Genomic DNA, 20,472 nt, shown 5'->3' with positions numbered 1-20,472 from the left:
GCTCAAGACGCCATTTCTCCAAAACATCTTTTCATATCAAATATTTGTTCGCAGCTATATAAATGTTCACATTCGCATATATATATAACCTTTGATGATTAAAAAAACACTATATTAGACATTCAATATACTACATTCACATAGGCCACCCCAAACAATTATCTATAATGAACACTACCACCGTGTATATAGTAACCAACCTTCTCTACATATTTTTGAAATGAAAAAAGTTATTTTTAAAGGTTAGGCCTTTCGTTACATGTTGCCATTTTTTCCATCATCTTGGACATTCAGTGGGACTCTGAAGCTCGCCATTTCCTTTGCCATAACTGGAAGGTCATCTGCAGCTTTGGAGCTTGCTTTGAGACGCTAGGGGAAGGAAATAATATTGTCATAGAATAGCACTTGCAGTAGAACAGTTTACACGTGTAACATAAATTATGTTGCAAATGAAATTGCTCAAAGTTTAGATGCTACTTTTAAACTTTTCGGTAAAGAAACTGAAATTAAAGCACATTGTAAATTATATTCATGGAGTGTGTAATGTGAATGGAAATAGCAATAAAGGACTTTTGGTTCAACTATACGTGTCAAAATAGGCAAAACTAATTTCAAAATAAACCCTTGTTGTCCTAATAAAAGTTTAGAGAAACATAATGCGCTGATACATGCATATATGTATGTATCAGCGCAAAAAAATGATACATATTTTCACTTCACAAACCACCAAATACTGGCTGAATAACTGGCTGATAATATTGTTTGACACTGATTCTAAAAGGCACATCTAATTTGACAAAAAAATATAAGTTAAAGCTTTTATTTCTTAACAGATGTTTCTACTCAAGAGGCAATAAAACCGGATCAAAATTTAGAAAAATAATAACAAATAACTCTTATAAAATAACCAACTAATAACAACCACTCACCTGCCAGAGAGTCCCTTTTCCTTTGAAAAGTTTGCAGACCATGGTCAATGGAATAATAACAAGAGACGACGTGGCCAGTAACCAGCCGACACAGTACGCCCACCAAGGATAAACATAGGTGTTGTTGAACTTCAGGGGGGTGTATCTCAGAAGCAAAAATACAAGTGTGCCCTTTAAAGAAAAAAAACACAAATTTGTAACTATGGTAGGAGTAAAGTAAATCTTTTTATTTAAATGTTATTAATTCTGGACAGATTACAAAACTTACAGAGCAAATGAGAGGGGTGCCATACATCCAGCAGTACTTGATCAGTGATAGAGGCTTGTACCCAATCATGTCCTCAATGTTGTCACTAAAGCGTTCAGCTCCTGGAAGACAAACACAAATTTACCGGCTCAGTCCCCGCTCAGTAATACAAACAGTTTATGCAGTCAGTGTACCAGATATTACCTTGACTAAAAGTTTTAACTCACAGGAAATTACAACATTCCACCAATAGTTGGTGTGAGTTGGAACATTCTGTTGCTAACAGCAACCCCTGGCCTGCTTGCAAAATCCCAATAGCATTTAAGCTAATGTATAACTAACATTTTTACAATCACGATTATTTTCTGATCTGTGACTAAAGCAAACTTTTATACTCTCCCTTTTTTACCAATTTCTGTTGGTCTACATATTTTTTTAAGGTTTTATCAATTTTTCTACGCTAGTTTTATTGCTAACCAAGCTACCTCTTAAACTAGCTAGCTGTCTCAGGCTAATAATGGCAACATTTAAGGTTCTTAGTTTACTGCTGGGCTAACAGTTCTATTTTATTTATCTTGTTACTGGTGTTAAGTTTAATTGCTTTTAAAAAATGGTTGTTTAATTAGTATTTCACAAAAGATGCAGGAATGGGTCTGAGCTGCCACAACGCTGTCCACAGTTAGTGGACAGTGAAATTAAAAATTCAAGCCAGTCAAGTTATCAAGCTTGTAGTTTGCTTGATTTTATGGGCATGGCAGCTACACATTTAGAGCCTTTAGAATCAATACAATGTATGTAATTGGGACAAAGCTCTGATCTAAATGTTGAACATGTAGTGTGATACCACAAAAAACAAAGACAAACTGACCGGTTACAAAAGTGTCTTACCATAAATCCATCCAATGGTCACTGACTGAAAGATTGCCAGCAGAAGAAGAGTGGGACCACTGCATACATAGTGATCAAAGATCTGCAGAATGTATGCACCAGCCTAAAATTAAAACAGGCATAAATTGGACATAATCAGTCAAGTTCATATTGCTGTGGTTTGAGTGTTAATTTATTGGACAGCACATATTTCTCACAGGATGAATTGATTATGTGACCACCATATTGGCTTACCTCTGACACTAATGTCAGACCAAACACATAGGAAAGAGCACAGATCAGCATTAGAAGAAGCTCTCTGCGATATCCTTGTCGGATCTGGGATGGGTAGACGTCTGTGAGTGAGGTCATGATGCTCTCAAGCCCAGCAAACTGGTGAATGATGGAAAGTAAGTTCAGAGTTAACAAAAGAAGAGTTGTTGCATGACACTTTTTGGAAGATAAAAGGAAAGATGCAGCTGACCTGGCCGTCAATACCCAACAAGATGATCATGGTGAAGAAGCACACAGACCAGACCTGAGGCCATGGCAGAAGGATCACAGCTTGTGGATAGACTATGAAGACAAGGCCAGGGCCTGCAGAGTAAAACCAACAGTGAGTGAGTTAAGTAAAATTCGACATATTTTCCATGTCACTGAAAAAAATTAAGATAAGTTATATACGTCATATTGTGACTCAGATAACTGATATGGTCTTGAATGTTGTCTTTTAGTAATGTTTGCTAATTATTACATATTTTTATGTTTTCTATCTGTCATGGTCTCCTACCTAGCCCGCAGGCTCCCCCCCCCCCACGCTATGTCTCTGCCACATGACTGCGCCATCAACCTCCTGCCTGGTGCTCCTCTCCTGGTCGGCTTTACAACCTCTCCCGACCTGAGCGAGAGGCGATGGAAAGGTATATACAGGATTCCCTGGCTGCTGGAATTATTCGACCATCATTTTCACCGGTGGGTGCAGGTTTTTTCTTTGTTGGCAAAAAGGATGGTACTTTGAGACCTTGCATTGATTACCGTGGACTTAATAACATAACAGTGAAAAACAAGTACCCTCTGCCTCTAATAAGTTCTGCTCTTGCCCCCCTCCATGGCGCCACCATCTTCTCTAAGTTGGACCTACGCAATGCTTACCACCTTGTCCGCATCCATGAGGGGGACGAGTAGAAGACTGCCTTCAACACTCCTCTCGGACACTTCGAGTATCTGGTAATGCCCTTTGGATTAACTAATGCACCCGCTGTTTTTCAGGCCTTAGTTAACGACATCCTTAGAGACATGATCAACCGGTTTGTTTTTGTTGGATGATATCCTGATTTTCTCCCAGTCCCCCCAAGAACATGAACAGCATGTATGCCAGGTACTCCAGCGCCTCCTTGAGAACAAGTTGTATGTGAAAGCTGAGAAATGCGAGTTTCATGTTTCCACAGTATCCTTCCTGGGTTACGTGATTGCACAGGGTCAGTTGCAGACGGACCAAGCCAAGGTGACAGCTGTGTCAGAGTGGCCGGCACCTTCCAACCTGAAACAGCTACAGCGCTTCCTTGGATTTGCTAATTTGTACAGAAGATTTATACGCAACTACAGCCGCTGCTCCACTCACAGCCCTCACCTCCACCTCTACCCCATTCCACTGGACACATGAGGCAGAGACTGCCTTCAACGAGCTCAAGGGTCGTTTTGTCTCTGCCCCAGTCCTCATTCAACCAGATCTAGCCTTGCAGTTCATCGTGGAGGTCAATGCCTCGGACACTGGGGTAGGTGCAGTACTCTCACAACGCTCCTCTGCTGATAACAAACTGCATCCCTGTGCCTTTTTCTCTCGAAGACTTTCTCCAGCGGAGAGAAATTATGACATAGGCAACTGGGAACTTCTCGCCGTGAAGTTGGCCTTGGAGGAGTGGCGCCACTGACTGGAAGGAGCAGTCCACCCATTTGTCGTTTGGACGGACCATAAGAACCTGTCCTTCATCCAGTCAACCAAGCGGTTAAATTCATGTCAAGCAAGGTGGGCTTTTTTTTTATTTGGCTGATTAAATTTTTCTCTGACTTATCGTTCAGGTTCCCGTAACATCAAGCCAGACGCCCTATCACGTCAGTTCACTGTGGAGGAGACTGTGTCCATTCCTGATTCCATCCTGCCACCTACTTGCTTTATCGCCTCACTCACATGGGAGGTTTGTCCCAGACTCTGTGCACTCCCAGGTTCTCGAGTGGGCTCACTCTACACGCCTGACTTGCCATCCTGGGATCCACCGGACTCTTGCCTTTCTCCGACAACGGTTTTGGTGGCCTACTATGAATTCTGACACCAGGTCCTTTGTGTCTGCCTGTTCCGTCTGTGCTCAAGACAAGTCGTCAACTAGACCCTGCTCTTGACTCCTTCATCCCCTGCCAATCCCCAGTCGTCCTTGGTCCCATATCGCAGTGGACTTCGTCACAGGTCTCCCTCAATCTCAAGGTAAAACGGTCATTCTTACCATCATAGATCGTTTTTCCAAGGCTGCCCATTTTCTCGCACTGTCTAAACTTCCCTCAGCTAGGGAGACCGCTGATCTTTTGGTTGAGCACGTCTTCCGGTTGCATGGCATGCCTTCGGACATTGTCTCAGACAGGGGTCCTCAGTTCACCTCTCAAGTTTGGAAGGCATTCTGTACTGCCTTAGGAGCCACTACCAGCCTCTCCTCGGGATACCACCCCCAAACCAATGGCCAAACGGAGCTGGCCAATCAGGAGATGGAGACTTCCCTCCGGTGTCTCTCTTCCACCAACCCTTCCACCTGGAGCCCTGGGTGGAATATGCACATAACTCCCTGCCCAACGCCTTCTCAGGTATGTCCCCATTTCTTTGTTCTCTTGGTTACCAGCCTCCCCTATTCCCTGCTCAGGAGGAGGAGTTAGCAGTGCCTTCTGTCCAAACTCACATGCATCGCTGCCGAGAGATCTGGAGGCGTGCCCGTGCTGCACTCTCACAGGCTGCCACTAGAGCTCGGAGTCAGGCCAACCGCTGTCGCACCCCGGCACCTAAGTACTCTCCCGGTCAAAAGGTATGGCTCCTGTCCAAAGATCTTCCTCTCAAAGTGGAATCTAAGAAACTGTCTCCTCGCTATGTTGGTCCTTTTGAGATAGATCGCATCATTAATCCCTGTGCTGTTCGACTTAAACTACCTGCTACTCTTCGCATACATCCCACCTTCCATGTGTCCCAAATCAAACCTGTCTCCACCAGCAGATCTTGGACCCATCCCTTATCCGAGATTTCCATCGGGAGCATCCAGGGTACCCCAGAAGTGCGCCAGGAGGCGCACGTAGACGAGGGGGTACTGTCATGGTCTCCTACCTAGCCTGCAGGCTCTCTTTCCCTCCCCCTTCTGTCTGTGTGTGTGTGGGTAATTGTAGGCTGTCAGCTGCAATCCATCACAATCAGCTTGCTATAAAGATCCAGTTCTGACTCCTCCAACCTGCCAGATAGTAGATTCTGTTTATGCATTTTCCAGCCGACCACCTGCATCCGTCTCCAGAACTCCTGCTGCCCTCGTCCTCTGCTCCTTCCCCTGGCTCCCCCTGCACTGGACCCCTGCAGCTCAAACTCAAGCTCACTGAATAAGCTAACATCCTTGCCCTACTCTCTGCCTCCTGCCTCTGCTTCTGCACCTGGGTTCTAGTCAGCCGTAACACTATCTTGTCTTTCAATGTCACTCAATCATACCCCCAGCATTGGAAACTGTTGTGTGTTAAGGGTTTTGTTGTCTCTCACTGACACCTGTTGTTAGGTGTGACTCTTTGCATGTGCTAGCCGCTAGAGGGCACACTTGTGATTGAGGTGTCTAAAAATAAACTAGCTACCGCTGCTGCACTCCACTCTGCCTCCGTTTTAACCAATGTTGTAGTTGTGGTATAAGTTGATACAATACACATGAAGACACAACAGAAACAACTTCATTAGTTTACAGTTTAAAGTGTATTGAATTATTGGCCAAAGTGTATTCACATTTATACCTGATTCAGCAACTGAAGAAATGTCCACACCCTGCTTTTGTGACATGTAGCCAAGAATTGAGAAAATGGCAAAGCCAGATATGAAGCTTGTCCCACTGTTCAACAAGCATAGAAAAAAGGAGTCCCTGCAAATTCAGAAAAACTCAGTCATTATTTCTGTCTTTTAAGAACAGAACTGAAAACCACAAAAAAATGAAAAACAGTGAAAGCTGCATTTAAGATGTAGGCCTACATGGCATTTTATTTCTAAAATAGTAAAAAAACAGAAAAAAACAACAACATTTAATGATAGCTTAATACAACTGCAGCCACTGATATGAAAAAGTTATCCTCTGTCATATCATCAACCAACAGCAGCGGAAAATACGACAATTGTTTTATTCTATAGTTAAATATAATCGTATTTTTCATTTATGTAAAGACTTTCCAGTAACAGGAGTGACGATGACCGTTGGCTTTGGCTGCTTGTTCTGTGATTTGATTGGTTGTGATTGGATACCTGGGCTAATGTAAACATCCGTTACTACGCAGCTTTTAGTCCAGAAGCTACCACAACTGATCCTGGGGAAATACAACAATGATGTGCATGGTAGTTTGTTAAAACTTATCAGGTTATTGTGCCGCTTTACTTCTGTTATCTAAAAAAAAATGAGTGAAAGTGGTTAATTTCAGTGGTGAGAATTCACGTGAATTTTAACGTGATGGAGGACAGGGATTTCAAACATGGAGAATAGCGGGGACGACAAGGAGGACGGTGAAGAAGACAACTGTCTGGACAAGCTTTACTGATACTGTAAGTAGGCCCTACGAGTTGTGAGCTGAACTTAAGCTACGTCTGTTATGAGCCGTGTTCCTCGAGCTAATGTTAGCCACCGCAGACACAGCTGCTAGCTAGTTGGAGTTCTGTAGTGCTGTTTCCATTGTAAAATCAATCTTTCTTTTTGTTCACTATATTCAACTCTACTTGTGCGTTTTTGTTTTTTTGTTTTGTTTTATCAAAATAATTTTAAGCACCTGCTATAAACAAGCTAGTCCTCGATAGCCCCCCAATCAAACTTCACTCGCGCCGCTGCTGTCATCAAGTAGTCACCTGTAACAGTTGTTGTTGTACTTGTTGTAGCTCCCAAGCGTTGTGAGACATCCCAAACATATGGCATACGAATAAAATATTTGTGTTCCAGCATCCATCCAAACCTATAAACCAGTGATACATCATTTCACGAAAACAAACACTCCTACTTTTGCTTTGAAATGATTAATTGCTAACTGGAATCAAGATGATACCTGTGGGTCAGCGAGCCGTGTAGTATTCGGGTACAGGTAATACTTGATGCCATGGAGGGCTCCTGGAAGGGTCATTCCTCTAACAAACAGCACCATCAACATGACGAAGGGGAAAGTGGCTGTGAAGTAGGTAGCCTACATTTAAAGACAAAGTTACTTTGTTACAAATCAAAGAATACTACACTTTAACATATGATTATAGTAATATAATACATAAATATAATAGTTCTATATTTCTAGCATTTTTTTTACCTGGTAGAAAATAGTGCGTAGTGCATTAAAAACAATCACAAATATTCATTTGAAAAATAAACAAACAAAAATACCAGAAGAACCTCTTAATGATATTTAAAAATAGATAATGAAAAAAGTAAAAATGTCTTATATATATATATATATATATATATAAGATACACTGGTAATATATATATATATATCCCTCTATGGTACGATGTTGCCTCTAGGCAACATACCCATTTTTGGCCTTTTACAATCACACAATACATCCCCAGTTACGATGCAATACTTTGAAAAAGAGCTAGGACCATAAGGAACCAATAGCACTCTTTGAATTTGCCACATGACTCTCTGGAGGCCAGCCTGAATCCCTTTTTTGCAGACTTTCTCACAAGGATCAGCTTAGCCATTTCTCGCCACAAAAGTGGTCTGAAAATGTCTTTTCCTGGCCTTTTTCAGTCTGGAAAAAAATTTATTCACAATCATAGATGAGTGAAACTTAATTTCTAATAGTTTAATGTACTATATTTGCTAATTAAGTAATGGAAACTTGTGAAAATGCAAATGTTGCCTTGAGGCAACACCGTACCATTATGGATTCACCATGACATTTTAGTATTGTGTATTTAGGTATATATACTGTTCAAAAGCACACCAGTCATCATCATTTTCTTTTTATCTCTACAATTTAACCTAGATAAATTTGATGTAGTAAAGTAAAGTTCAGGCTATTACTGTACACTGTAGGCTATAGTTTACAATTACAGTGAACTTTCGGAGTCTTTTTTGCAGAGCACAAGCTTATATTTTATATATTTCTTTATACACAGGAGACTGACAGACACTGATGAAATTGAAAACAAGCATTCAAATGGCATGCATTGTAACCTGTTGAGGCTACTGAGTATTTTCCATGTGTTTTTAAATACATTTGGTCAAATTTGAAACAATAACTCTTTTTTCATTACTTACTATTATGGTACAGTGTTGCCTCAAGGCAACGCACCCCAAAAAGTACCCCAAAGAAAATGTTATCTTGAAAATTTCTTCAGATTATGTTTATTTGGTCTATTTTATGACAAAAAAAACACTCCAAATATTTTTTCCCAACTGGCACCATAATGCATACCATAGAGGGATATATATATATATATATATATATATATGAGAGTATGCATGTGCTGTATATGCAATTGTTTTGTAACGTTTTGTATGTGCAAGAGAAGTATTAATTTTGGCCTAGGAGGCTTCCCGTAGTTTGCAAACTTTTGTAACATAGCATGACATTATTACACAACCCAACATCTTTACACAACTGCCAGAACAGTAACTTTCCACACCCTTGACGCAGCTGTTGTGAAACACCTCTTATGTGACTTTACCTGGGGAAATCAATTTGGCCCACTGCGTGCTTGTCATAAATTAACAGGTTAAACCCTATTGACTTCAGAAATGCAGTGCCACTGTTTTGCACTTATCAAACATAGAATTCTCCTTGGATAACTGTAGAGAAAAGTAGAGCAGTAGGGAGTGATTCATGTTAGGTAACTATTGGCGACAGACGGCAAGATCTATTACAAACATCTCTCTCACATAACAGCAAATCACTGTTTCCCATTAACTTTCCCACAAACACAGACCTCATGCCTGTCTGGCTCATCCTCTGAACCTCTCACAACATACAGCAATTCCCTGCGGCCACTTTTCACACCTTGGTGGAAAAATGCATTGCTAATATTAACTTTTAACACCTTGGGCTTGTGAGAGTTAATGCATGCGGCAGCAGGTCTGAGGTAACCATAGGTGCAAGATACCTTTCTTATCAAGCAGAGATCTGCATTGATTTACTTACCTGTCAAGATGCCGGAGGAGATAATCACATTTTACATTTCTCTGATCAGTCTATTTCAAAGGGCTTCATGCATTTGATAACTGCTGTATGAAACTGGGGCAACACTTGCACAACTGTATCCTCCTGAAGAAATGTCTGACACAAGTGTTTTGGTGTTATTTAGCATGCCATGTGTACACATGAGAGCTTTGGCAGGCAGGGCGCCCTATGTGCCAGAAGAACCTTCATAATGCTTGCTTATTTTTGCCTTCACATTACTTTTCATAACCACAGACGCTCTGCTCTGCTTACATGGCACAGGAGGAGCCAGAGAGACAGTTTCAGACCAGGGCGTGATACGGGCTTAGGTTGCTCACAGCCACTTCAGCGTCATGTTCTGTTGAATAAATGTGTTTACTTAACATGATTATGAAAAGATTGACATTCACAATGTTTGGAAGGTTAGAATAACGTCATCGACACAGGCTGTTATGTAGTTGAGTGGCAACCTCTTGAAAATGTGTTTACTCTGGCTGTGTCACCAAAGTTAAAATTAAGGTATAAAATAAAGAAAATAAAATGGCCTAGGGAAATGTAATTTTTGAGTTAAGATTTGTTCTTTTGTCTCACCTTTCCTGTGGATTTCACTCCCTTCCAGACGCAGAAGTAGCAGATGACCCAGGCCAGAAGAAGGCACAAAGAAAGGTCCCACTGTATGTGTCCAAAAACGTCAATGCCGGTGGAGATACTCAGCACCCGTCGTCTGTAAGGACCAAGATATAACATAAAAGACGTGTCCACTCAAAGAGCATGTACTATCCCTGTAAGTAAAAGCTATTACACAAGATTACAACAAGCTCACAAAAAGAGAATTATGCCTGCCAAAGTTTGAACACTGAAATGCTTCCCAGTTCTCTTTTATTTATCGAGTAAGTACATCCCCGTCTCACACTTTCTATGCATATATATATATATATACATATATATAAATAAATCACAGTTGTACCGAATAACAATGTCTTCATTATATTTAACTGTCCAGATAAACAAGCATGCAAACCAGTCCTGGCAGCGGCACACTTAAAGGAATGCAGACATAATTGGTGTTTATTATTTACATCTGTGGTTGATGAGTCTTTTCTTCCATCGTGATAGGTATAATGATAGTGAAGCTAAGCGTGATTATGCATGCTTGAATGGCCCCTCTCGTCTTCAGCACACAGGTGTTTTCAATTATTCTGGCTGATTAGATCACTTTGGAAGGTCACCAACAGACCAAATGACTAAAGCTGTAATAAAAGAGCCGTTTAAATGTTTTTGAATTTGCTCTTTGTACACACCCAAGTTTTTTTCTGTTATTCTGGCTGGTTAGAGCGTTAACATTTGAGTTATGAAAGGGGTTACACAAGTTTATAAAACATTATTATAAAACCAGAAAATGTCAACGATATCCTGACCCTACACATACAACAAAAATTAACATTAACATCAGTGACTTGAAGATTGTACACACCCAACCAGTACCAGACAATACTTGAGTGAATGTGTATAAACGGCATTTTATATATAAGTATTCCTGTGTTTTCAGATTTTGAATGTGTTATGTCTAAACTATGGTGGGGATACACAATGTTATCAGTATCTGCTGATTATGGCTTGAAAGTGACATATTGGCATCTGCACATATGTCATTTTTCCGTTGATATTTTCAGCCAATAAAACAATGCTTTAATTCTGCTTAAATGCTCAATGAAAAGCTAAAAAGCTTGGCGAATATTACCGTTTTATTTCAAAGAAAATGTTACATACAAATAAATATGACATTTTGTAAATGGACTGTACTTATATAGCGCTTTTCTAGTCTTTGCGACCACTCAAAGCTGCTTTTACACTACATATCACATCCACCCATTCACACACTGATGGCAGAGGCTGCTACGTTAAGTGCCCAACTGTCAATCAGATATCACAGTCATATCCGTTGGCTATGCCACCAGGAGCAATTTGGGGTTCAGTGTCTTGCCCAAGAACACTTCGACATGTAGCCTGAGGGAGCTGGGGATCGAATCTCCAACCTTCCGATTGAAAGACGACCGACTCTACCACTGAGCCACAGCCGCCCCACATACATAACCTAAGCTTGCCCAGTGAATAAGAGTAGGCATGATATTAATTGCACTACAGGGGAGACTTGACGTTCTCTGCAATGAGGTGGAAAAAAACCTTGTGCCTAATATATCCATACCGAAATCGGCAATCGTGCATCCCTAAACTATGGATATCAGAATTTATGCCCACTGAAATAGCACATACATTTTAAATACAGTATATTTATAGCATATGTTTATTTGTCTGGTCATCCATAGAAAATCTGTGTCTCATTTCGATTAGATTCAGTAGATATAAACTTACCGCCAAAACTCTATTACAGATGATGATGCATTCACAGGCGCGGTCCAGTTGGAAGATGCATTATAGTCCTTCAGTACCACACAAGAATCTGTGATATATCAAAGTATTGAAAATGCCTGCTCAACTGATGCATAATTAGAGCAGCACTACATGGTGATGTAATAGTGGATACAGTTTAGGAAAGTTCAAACTACCAGACACTTAACTATATTACAAAATAAATTAAATAACGTAGCGTTTACCTTGTTAACGTGTCATCAAAATGAACTTCAATGAATGAAAAACTTTAACTGATGTTTTAACATAATTTATCTATAAATAAAACAATGAAGACTTTATAGTTAGTTGTGTAAGGGTGGGAGAGAGGTGATAGTACGTTTACCTGTATTCCATTTGTTATTACAGTTGGCCCACGGCAGATTGCTGGAGAAGGATGAGAAAAAGTAGAGAAAAGCCCAGGCCAAGATCACCATGTAGCTGACGGATCCATAGAAAATGATCAGTTGGCTGGCGTATCCCATGCCTGGAAAAAAAACATCAGCATTTTATTGCCAAAGTATTCTTTATTTGTCAAACTTTACATTCTGGCAGATGTACCTCACCTTCAAACAAGGGGCAGATCTTCTTCCAGCACGTGATTCCTCCCTGACTGGTGTACTGGCCCAGTGCTATCTCCAGTATGAACAGAGGGATGCCACAGGTCACAAGGAACAGGAGGTAAGGGATGAGGAATGCACCTGTAAATTAACACATGAAAGTGATCTTCGGAGTGATGAAGAAGACATGAAAATAAGTTGACAATTACTTTACTTTCCCGCGTTACAATCCCACATTACAGTAAAATGCATTTAGATGAAAAGTTGAGTGTATTGAAAGAAAACTCAGTTTACAGCTTGCTATTCAGCAAACTGTTGAGGGTGTAATTCACGAAAGGATTGCACAGCTCCTAAACCTTTGCAAATGAGACACGTGTTTACAAAAGGTGAAAAATGCCTCAAACTGCGCTGCTGAGCAAACAGCGTCTCTGTGCTCCGGTGCTGTTTAAATGAGTCATTATGCATACAATCGGGGCATATTTATCCCCTTTCTGTGCAAATGAACCTTATTGCAAAAACGACCAGTTGCAGCTGCAGCTGGTCTCATCCACAAGGTTCCCACGAACACTGACCCCTACCTACCCACTAGGTCACTACATGTTACATGAGTCTGTAGTTTCATCTAGTGAGTCATTAACATGCCTCAGGAGCAAAGCTGAGTAGCATTACAATTTGTCGAACGGAAATTGAAAATAAATCTACAATGATAATGCTGCCTCAGCCCATTATGTTGTTGCAAAGATTGAATAGAAGAATCTTTTGATACATGGAAGCACAGAGCAAAGAGCTGACACTTCTCCTTTCCTTACGTGGCTGTAAAGAAAGTGGACAGGGTTTTTGTCCTAATACTCACTTTGGATGCCCTGTAAGGTGCCATTTGTGCATGTGGTTGTTCCAAAAGCAATGTGCTCGTCTTGCTGTAACTTCAAAATCCCTGTTAGTAGTTTTCTGTGATAACTAAGGAAGTCTGTTAGATAGCAGGAAGAAACCTAACATTCAAACCTTATGATACTTTATGTGTTTGATTTTCTTTGATGTTTGGCATTTTTAATGGATCTGACCTGGATGTTGAATATTGCACTTGGAAAGGAAGTACACAGTAATTACCAGTATGTTGTGGGCTAAATATACACTGGATCCTTAAATTTTCAACAGACGGATAATTGATCGGGTGGTTGCTAGTAGGGCTGTCACCGAATATTCTAAATTCGAATGTATAACCGAATTGTAATAAAAAACGGATATTCAGTTTAGGGATGGGCACAGATCACATATTGTTAATTAAACATGTATACCAATGTCATTTAAAATATATGCAAAAAGTAGAAGTAAAGAAAAAACACGCCTGGCACAGCAGCAAAACATCATTATTTACATCTCCAGACACGGCGCCAGGATCGGACAGGATCTCATGGCTGTGTTCTCCAGTGCGTGCGTAATATGTCTCTCTCTCTGATACACGCAGTGGAGTGGCTAGAGCGAGGGGAGTCCTGCCCAAGTAAAGTTTATGTGTGGGAAACCCTGCAGCCACACATTCTGTCTCATTAGGCATGCACGATATTATCGGCACGTTATCGGTATTGGCTGATATTGGCTTATCGGATATCGGCCAACACGCCGATATCCGCCGATATTAACAGATAAAATAATGGGCTGCTGCATACTTGATTAAATGCCCGACCTCGGCGCAATGTCCCCGGCGCGAAGAAGACCTGCGCGGCGCAGCGTGATGACGTCACGTGTCGTACCTGCAGCATGAGAGAGTTAGAAGCCAAAATGTCCGTGGTGTGGAAGTTTTTCAAAGTGTCCGAAATAGACAGCAAAACTCCTATTTGCAATGACTGCTCAGCTTCGGTGATGCGAGGAGGAGCCAAGGCAAAGTCTTTCAACACTACAAACTTGATTAACCATCTCAAGACCCGTCACCCCGACCGTTGTAACAAATGTGATAAGAGTATCACCATTATACTGTATGTTAAATCCAATTCCTCTGCAATTAGGTGTGCGGGAAAAAAATATCGGTATCGTTATCAGTAATCGGCTAAATGAGTTGTAAAATATCGGCATATCGGATATCGACAAAAATCCAATATCGTGCATCCCTATGTCTTATGGTAACTTTTGCACATATAGCAGTCTGTGAATACTCTGTGAACAGAGCTGACTTTTTCCTGAGAAACACTTTGGTGTTGGACATGTCCATGTGCGTCAGCGTCTCCTCGGTTTCTTCCTTCCAATCATGAGTTAACCTGAGTATGAGCATTTCCACAAAATTGTCAATTTTCAGTTTTCTATTTAAAATTGACAGTTTTAATGTGGCCAAAATCCCAACGTCTGCCAATATTAAGATGGTGCATTTGGACACCATAAGATGCCAATCATGACTCTAATCAGACTTCAATCATGTGAAGAAGATTGAGGCCATTCTAAACAACACGGATCATCCACTTCATAACACCTTGATGGACCAAAGAAACAACGGTGGTGGACAGCTCCTCTCTATTCGCTGCAGGACAAAGAGGTAAAGAAGATCTTTTGTACCCACAGCCATCAGACTTTTTAATTCTTCAGTAAATGGTAGATGAGATGCCAGACAAGTGAATTTCCTTTTGGGGATCAATAAAGTTATTGTTATTGTTGATTGGCCAATCAGATCTATTTGGTTGCAACTGCAAAGTTAGCGAGACTGATGGTTGCAAAAAGATAGAACCGCAAAGAAAACGTGGATGATGGAAGACATTGTTGTGAAAACACAAACAGCTCCTCTTATTCTTTGGATTTATGCCCAACGTGTTTCAAACTTTGCTAATACTGACCGGAAGTTGGTCTGGCCAGAACTGTACCATTTTGGGTCATAGTGTGTACCTGTTGTTAGGCCATTTTTAACAACACCCTTTTGAACAGTTTGCGTATTTATTTAAAGTCAATGTTCCCACTGGGGGCGAATGGGAGGGGGGAAAGAGCACTCTGGAGAGTTCCCTGCAGCAGGATCAGCACTGTGGAGAGTGCTGCAGCGCTCAGTCTTAGCACTTGTGCTACTATAAAGCATAAAGTTTTCAGTTTACGGGTAGGGGCTTGTTTGGTCATTATTTTACGGATTTGGCAATGCTGATTGGATCTTATCAAATAAAGCCCTGCTCATCACAACTACATAACTATAATATATATCAGTTATGGGTATGGATCATAATGTTCAGAGCCATTATACAATTAACAGTATTAACTTTTATATTTTGTGTACATAAATGGAAAGAACATTGGGAACTGATTTAACTTCAGAGCTCAGTGTAATAAAACTGATCATAGATATAGATATATAATTTCCCCTCTTATTATTTTAATCTAGAAATATCAAGCTGTGAAACTATTTTTGCTCAATGTTATACTTGGAATAAGAGATATCGCTTAAACTTGTTTCTGCTGGACTTTGGTTAGGTATCAGTGTGTTGATATGTCAGTTACATCAACATGTTTAGCCGGTGTTGAGTTAACATGATGTGGATGTGGGCCACAGGGCCGAGTAACCACAACTATGCATTTACTACAATAAAACATATCCGTTAAAATTCATATTGAAACCAAATGTAAAAGCCACACAGCTTTGGCTATGGTTGAAAGAGGTGCTTACAAAACCAATGAGTGGAGTGATGGAGGGGAAATCTGATAAAAATCACATTAGAAAACTAATGTTCACTTTCAACCTAACCCCACTTAAGCTGTGTGGACAGATAACAGAGCAACCAAATCAGCTTCAAGTCATCAATGTAAAAAACTAAATATAAATTAGTCAAAAGTACTGTAGTAGTACTATAGTTATTAAATTAAAATGAACTGTCACAATTTAATTTATTTAAATAATCTTTCTAAAAGTTCTTCTTAGAGTCTCGAAACATACACCATCAGCCGTAACATTATGTCTCCTGTCAGTGGGTGGGACATGTTAGGCAGCAAGGGAACATTTTGTCCTCAAAGTTGAGAATAAACACAGTTCTATGTTCTGGCTTGAAGCCTTAAGAGTCACTGGGTTGGGTCGGAAGCACAGGCTAGGTGAGCTGAACTGGGAGAATGGTGGTTGGGGTAATCTGGTGGCACGCTAAGACAAAAGTTCATAAAATGGCAACATTACTGTGAGGGAGCTGGCAGGGGACGTAGTTGAGGAGGTAGCAGGTCCAAATCCAGGAAAGCAATTGTTAACAATAGATAATCCTGAAAGGAGCAGGCGAAAGGTAAGTCCAGTCCAGGTGGAGGTTCGGAAAGCCAGCAGGCAAGAGCTCACAAAGTTCGGAGTTCGGAGTGTGTTGACACACTGTGATTTCCAGAGCCACAAAAATCCACAGAAAATTGTACAGGGAAACTCACACAGCGGCGTCGAAGCAGAGGAACACCAAGCAGCCAGGGGAAAAGGCAGACAGGAAACAGATCGCTGAGGCAGAACTCTTGGTCGGTGACAGAAGGCTGAGGTGATTTCAAGGATTGCAACAAGGCAGGCAGGTCAGAGGCAAACAAGGTCAGCAACGGGGAATCAGTCCTGGTGAAAGTGCTGGAAAGTCTTGCATTGAAGGTGACAATCTGGCGGTGAGTGAGAGCAGGAGAGGCTTAAATACAGGCTTGATTACTGATTAGAAGAAGCTGTGTGCCCAGGTGAACTGAGTGAGTTGACGAGGTGGGTAACGCAGGCAGGCAGAGTGGTGAAAAAAGGAGGGGTGAGTTAAAAATGACTGGGAGAGAGCAGGTGAGCAGTGACCCAAACTGCAGCTCATTTGGGGTGTTACCAGTCTGCAGTTGTTAGTACCCACCAAAAGTGGTCCAAGGAAGGAAAAACGTTGAACCAGCAACAGGGTCATGGGCAGCCATGGCTCACTGGTGCACGTGGGAAGCGAAGGCTGGCCTGTGTGATCCGATCCAACAGAAGAGCTACTGTAGCTCAAATTGCTGAAAGAGTTAATGCTGGTTCTGATGGAAAGGTGTCAGAACACAGCGCATTGCAGTTTGTTGCGTATGGGGCTGCGAAGCCGCAAACCTGTCAGGGTGCCTATGCTGATCCCTGTCCACCGCCAAAAGTGCCTACAATAGGCATGTTAGTATCACAACTGGACCATGGAGCAGTCCCATCTGATCCATCTGGATCAGCTGAGGTCAAGAAATTTCAACTCCTGAATAGTGTTGATGACAAGATATTAAAGGATCTCAGACTGTCAACCTACAGCACTGCTGGAGAGATATTTAGAGGTATGGAGAACAGGTATGGGAATAAGTCAACTATAACCATAGAAATCCTAGAAGAACTGGAAAAAATGCCTCCTGTGAAGGGCAACCAGCCAAGGAAAGTACTCGACCTGATACATTCCGTGGAAAAAGCCTTGGCAGATCTAACAGAACTGGGGAACTCTGGTGCAATAAAGAACCCTCTGGTGATTAAAGCAATAGAGAGCAAATTGCCTGACTTTATTAAAAGAGACTGGCTTATCTTCATGGTGGAGCCAAGCAATGATGTTACCTCGGACAACCACTTTGATGCACTACTGAGATTCCTAAAAAATCACAAGGGAGATTCTTGAGAGGCTTGAGCAGCTTAAAATTGTGGGCAGACGCTGCCTTGGATGCCACGATGATGATGGTTACTGCAGAGACACTTTCCTATGCAGAAACAAAGACTGTAGAAAAGAGAAAAGAAGGCACTTCCAGTCAACATTACTTTCTCTGCCCAAGAGGAGAATATAAGTGGGGCAATGAAGAAGAGAGGGGAAAAGGCACCCTCCTGTTCGTCTGTCTCGTCTGTCTTGTCTTTCTTGTCTGAGCTTTTCCCTGAAATGGCAGAGAGGCGCAGAAAAGCTTTCACCAACAACACTGCAAGAACAACCAACACTAGAAAAAATCAGTCTGAGTTTTTGGAGAGGGATGGACTCTGTGAACTTCCTGTCATCATGATGCTGTTGGAGGTCACTGCCAATGCAGGTAAGAAGATTGGGACTTTGGACTTAGCATTTCAGATAGATAGTGACTCAACAGACATTTATTTAAATGAAAATTTGAGACGAAAAAGTATGCAAGTACGGGGCGCTGGTTTTGCTCAGTTGGTAGAGCAGGCGTCGCATATACAGAGGCCACAGTCCTCAACGCACTGACTGCAGGCTCGACTCCCAGTCTGCCGATCATTTGCTACACATCATCCACCCTTTCTCCACATTTCCTGTCTCTCTTTAGCTGTCCTATCAAATAATGGCAAAAAGCCCAAAAAATAATCTTAAAAAAAAGTACCAGCAATTTACCTAAAGTATTATAAGTAAAGTCTCTACGGTAAAAGCTCCCGGTTTTTCTGTATTAATGTGTAAGTTGTATTTTGCTGCTGTAGATGTTTGTGCTAATTTGGACTACTTTTTGGTACTTTAAACTACAACAAAGAACCATATTCTATAAAATCACATTTGTGGAGTCTCTTTATTGTTTTGTTTTTTAAATTCAACTTTTAAAGAGCGTAGAAAAACAGCTTTGTGAGAATGTTTTTTTCCAAAGAATCCAAAGTTTAACCCATAAATGAGCTCTTAAAAATTTCAAAATTTTTAAAAAACTTATTTAGAGATTCACTGTTTTTCACTGGAATTGATGGTTGCATCATAACGTAATGTGAAAAGTAACTAAAGCTGTAGGAGAAATGTAGTGGAGTAAACGTACAGTTTTTCCTCTGAGAGAAGTTGCATAAAAAGTAAATACTCAAGTTAAGTAACTCAAATTTTACTTAAAGTACGAGACCTGAATGTGCTCTTAGTTACACACCACCACTGAAACATCCTTGGATAGCCTCTCCACAACAAAATGTGTGAATTTGTGAATCACATGTTTACATTAAAACAGCTGGATGTGACACAAAATACGACTCAAAAACGGATTTGCGATCAGAAAAATAAATCTACAGATTAAATTATAAGTGCAGGACCTTGTAAAACTTGTCAGGCTTCTATAACCAATATCACCATATTACTTCATTAAGTTAACACTCTCCTCTACCATTCTAGATAACAGCACTTGTTGTGAATCTGAGTAAGGTGAAATCATTCTGAGGACTTTAGTGTTTTGCATGTGTAAGGAATTCAGTAAACAGTGTGACGCTCCTTCTTGCAAAAACATTGGTATTACGTTATTGTCATAGCCTTTTGTAACCTGTCAAATCCTTAGTCATCAGATGTGAAACCGGGTGGGGGGGGGACACAGGCATGAGGTAGGAAAGTTTTACAGCACACGGGTTCAGGATTTTTAACAATAATATAAGGATAGTTTGTATGAACATTATAAAATGCATTAATCAGCTAATTACATATAGATGCAGTTTTTTGGCAGGTGTACTTTCCTTTGATTCATTGTGACTTTTCTTCCTACATTACCAGACTTTCAATATTTAACAGCAAAAAAGAGGCAACAAAACAAGTAAAGGAAAACAGACATGTAATTGTGCACATTTTAAATGATAAATTTAACCAATATAAAATATTTAACAGCAGTTTCCTTTTTACTCTAGACAGCAATAAAAAAAGTTTTTAAAAAGTTTTCATTCAAGATTGTACACTGAATTAAACTTTTTTAAATGGAGGTTTAGTTGGGAATAATAGCCTGACAGAGAAATAAACTGTAATACTCACCACCTCCATTCTTGTAGCAAAGATATGGAAATCTCCAAACATTTCCAAGTCCAATAATAGCACCAGCCACAGACAGGATAAATTCCTTCTTGCTTCCCCACTTGCCTCGGTCCTTGATAGTTTGAGAAGAAGTCTTGGGAGGGAGATGGCAAGGCCTGCACAGAGAGTCTGCCATGCTGCTGAGGGAGAGATAGTCTAATGGCAACCCTGGCATAGATCCTTGAGTTTCGGGACTGGCTGGGGACTGTCTGATGCAGATTTCAATGGGCTTACCTAATTGAAAGACTGCAAGATATTTTAGCCACAAGGGGGCCCTCTAGATGCACACCAAAAAGCGACCTATTTGCATATTTTCGACTTACACAAGAGTGATGGACGAGTGTGACTAAACCTTTTTGACATGGTGTTTAAGTGAAAG

General features: G+C 40.8%; 1 protein-coding gene across 1 annotated transcript; it reads right to left on the bottom strand.

The window, feature by feature from the left end:
* Positions 1-255: 255 nt before the first annotated feature.
* LOC138606408 (sodium- and chloride-dependent GABA transporter 2-like) lies at positions 256-20,268 on the bottom strand. The gene is made up of 14 exons (XM_069678878.1): positions 20,055-20,268; positions 12,427-12,561; positions 12,207-12,347; positions 11,825-11,912; positions 10,043-10,175; positions 7,345-7,479; positions 7,151-7,254; positions 6,061-6,185; positions 2,528-2,640; positions 2,299-2,436; positions 2,065-2,167; positions 1,198-1,298; positions 930-1,100; positions 256-369 (listed from the first exon to the last, which is right to left on the bottom strand). Exons 1-14 carry the CDS (start codon positions 20,266-20,268, stop codon positions 256-258), a joined length of 1,815 nt encoding a protein of 604 aa, XP_069534979.1.
* Positions 20,269-20,472: the final 204 nt, after the last annotated feature.

The sequence above is a fragment of the Semicossyphus pulcher genome, unplaced genomic scaffold, assembly GCF_022749685.1.
Source record: "Semicossyphus pulcher isolate SPU_LCO1_2020_fin unplaced genomic scaffold, fSemPul1.0.p SCAF_3, whole genome shotgun sequence".
Taxonomy (NCBI): Eukaryota; Metazoa; Chordata; class Actinopteri; order Labriformes; family Labridae; genus Semicossyphus; species Semicossyphus pulcher.
This window is presented reverse-complemented; position numbering and strand designations above follow the sequence as displayed.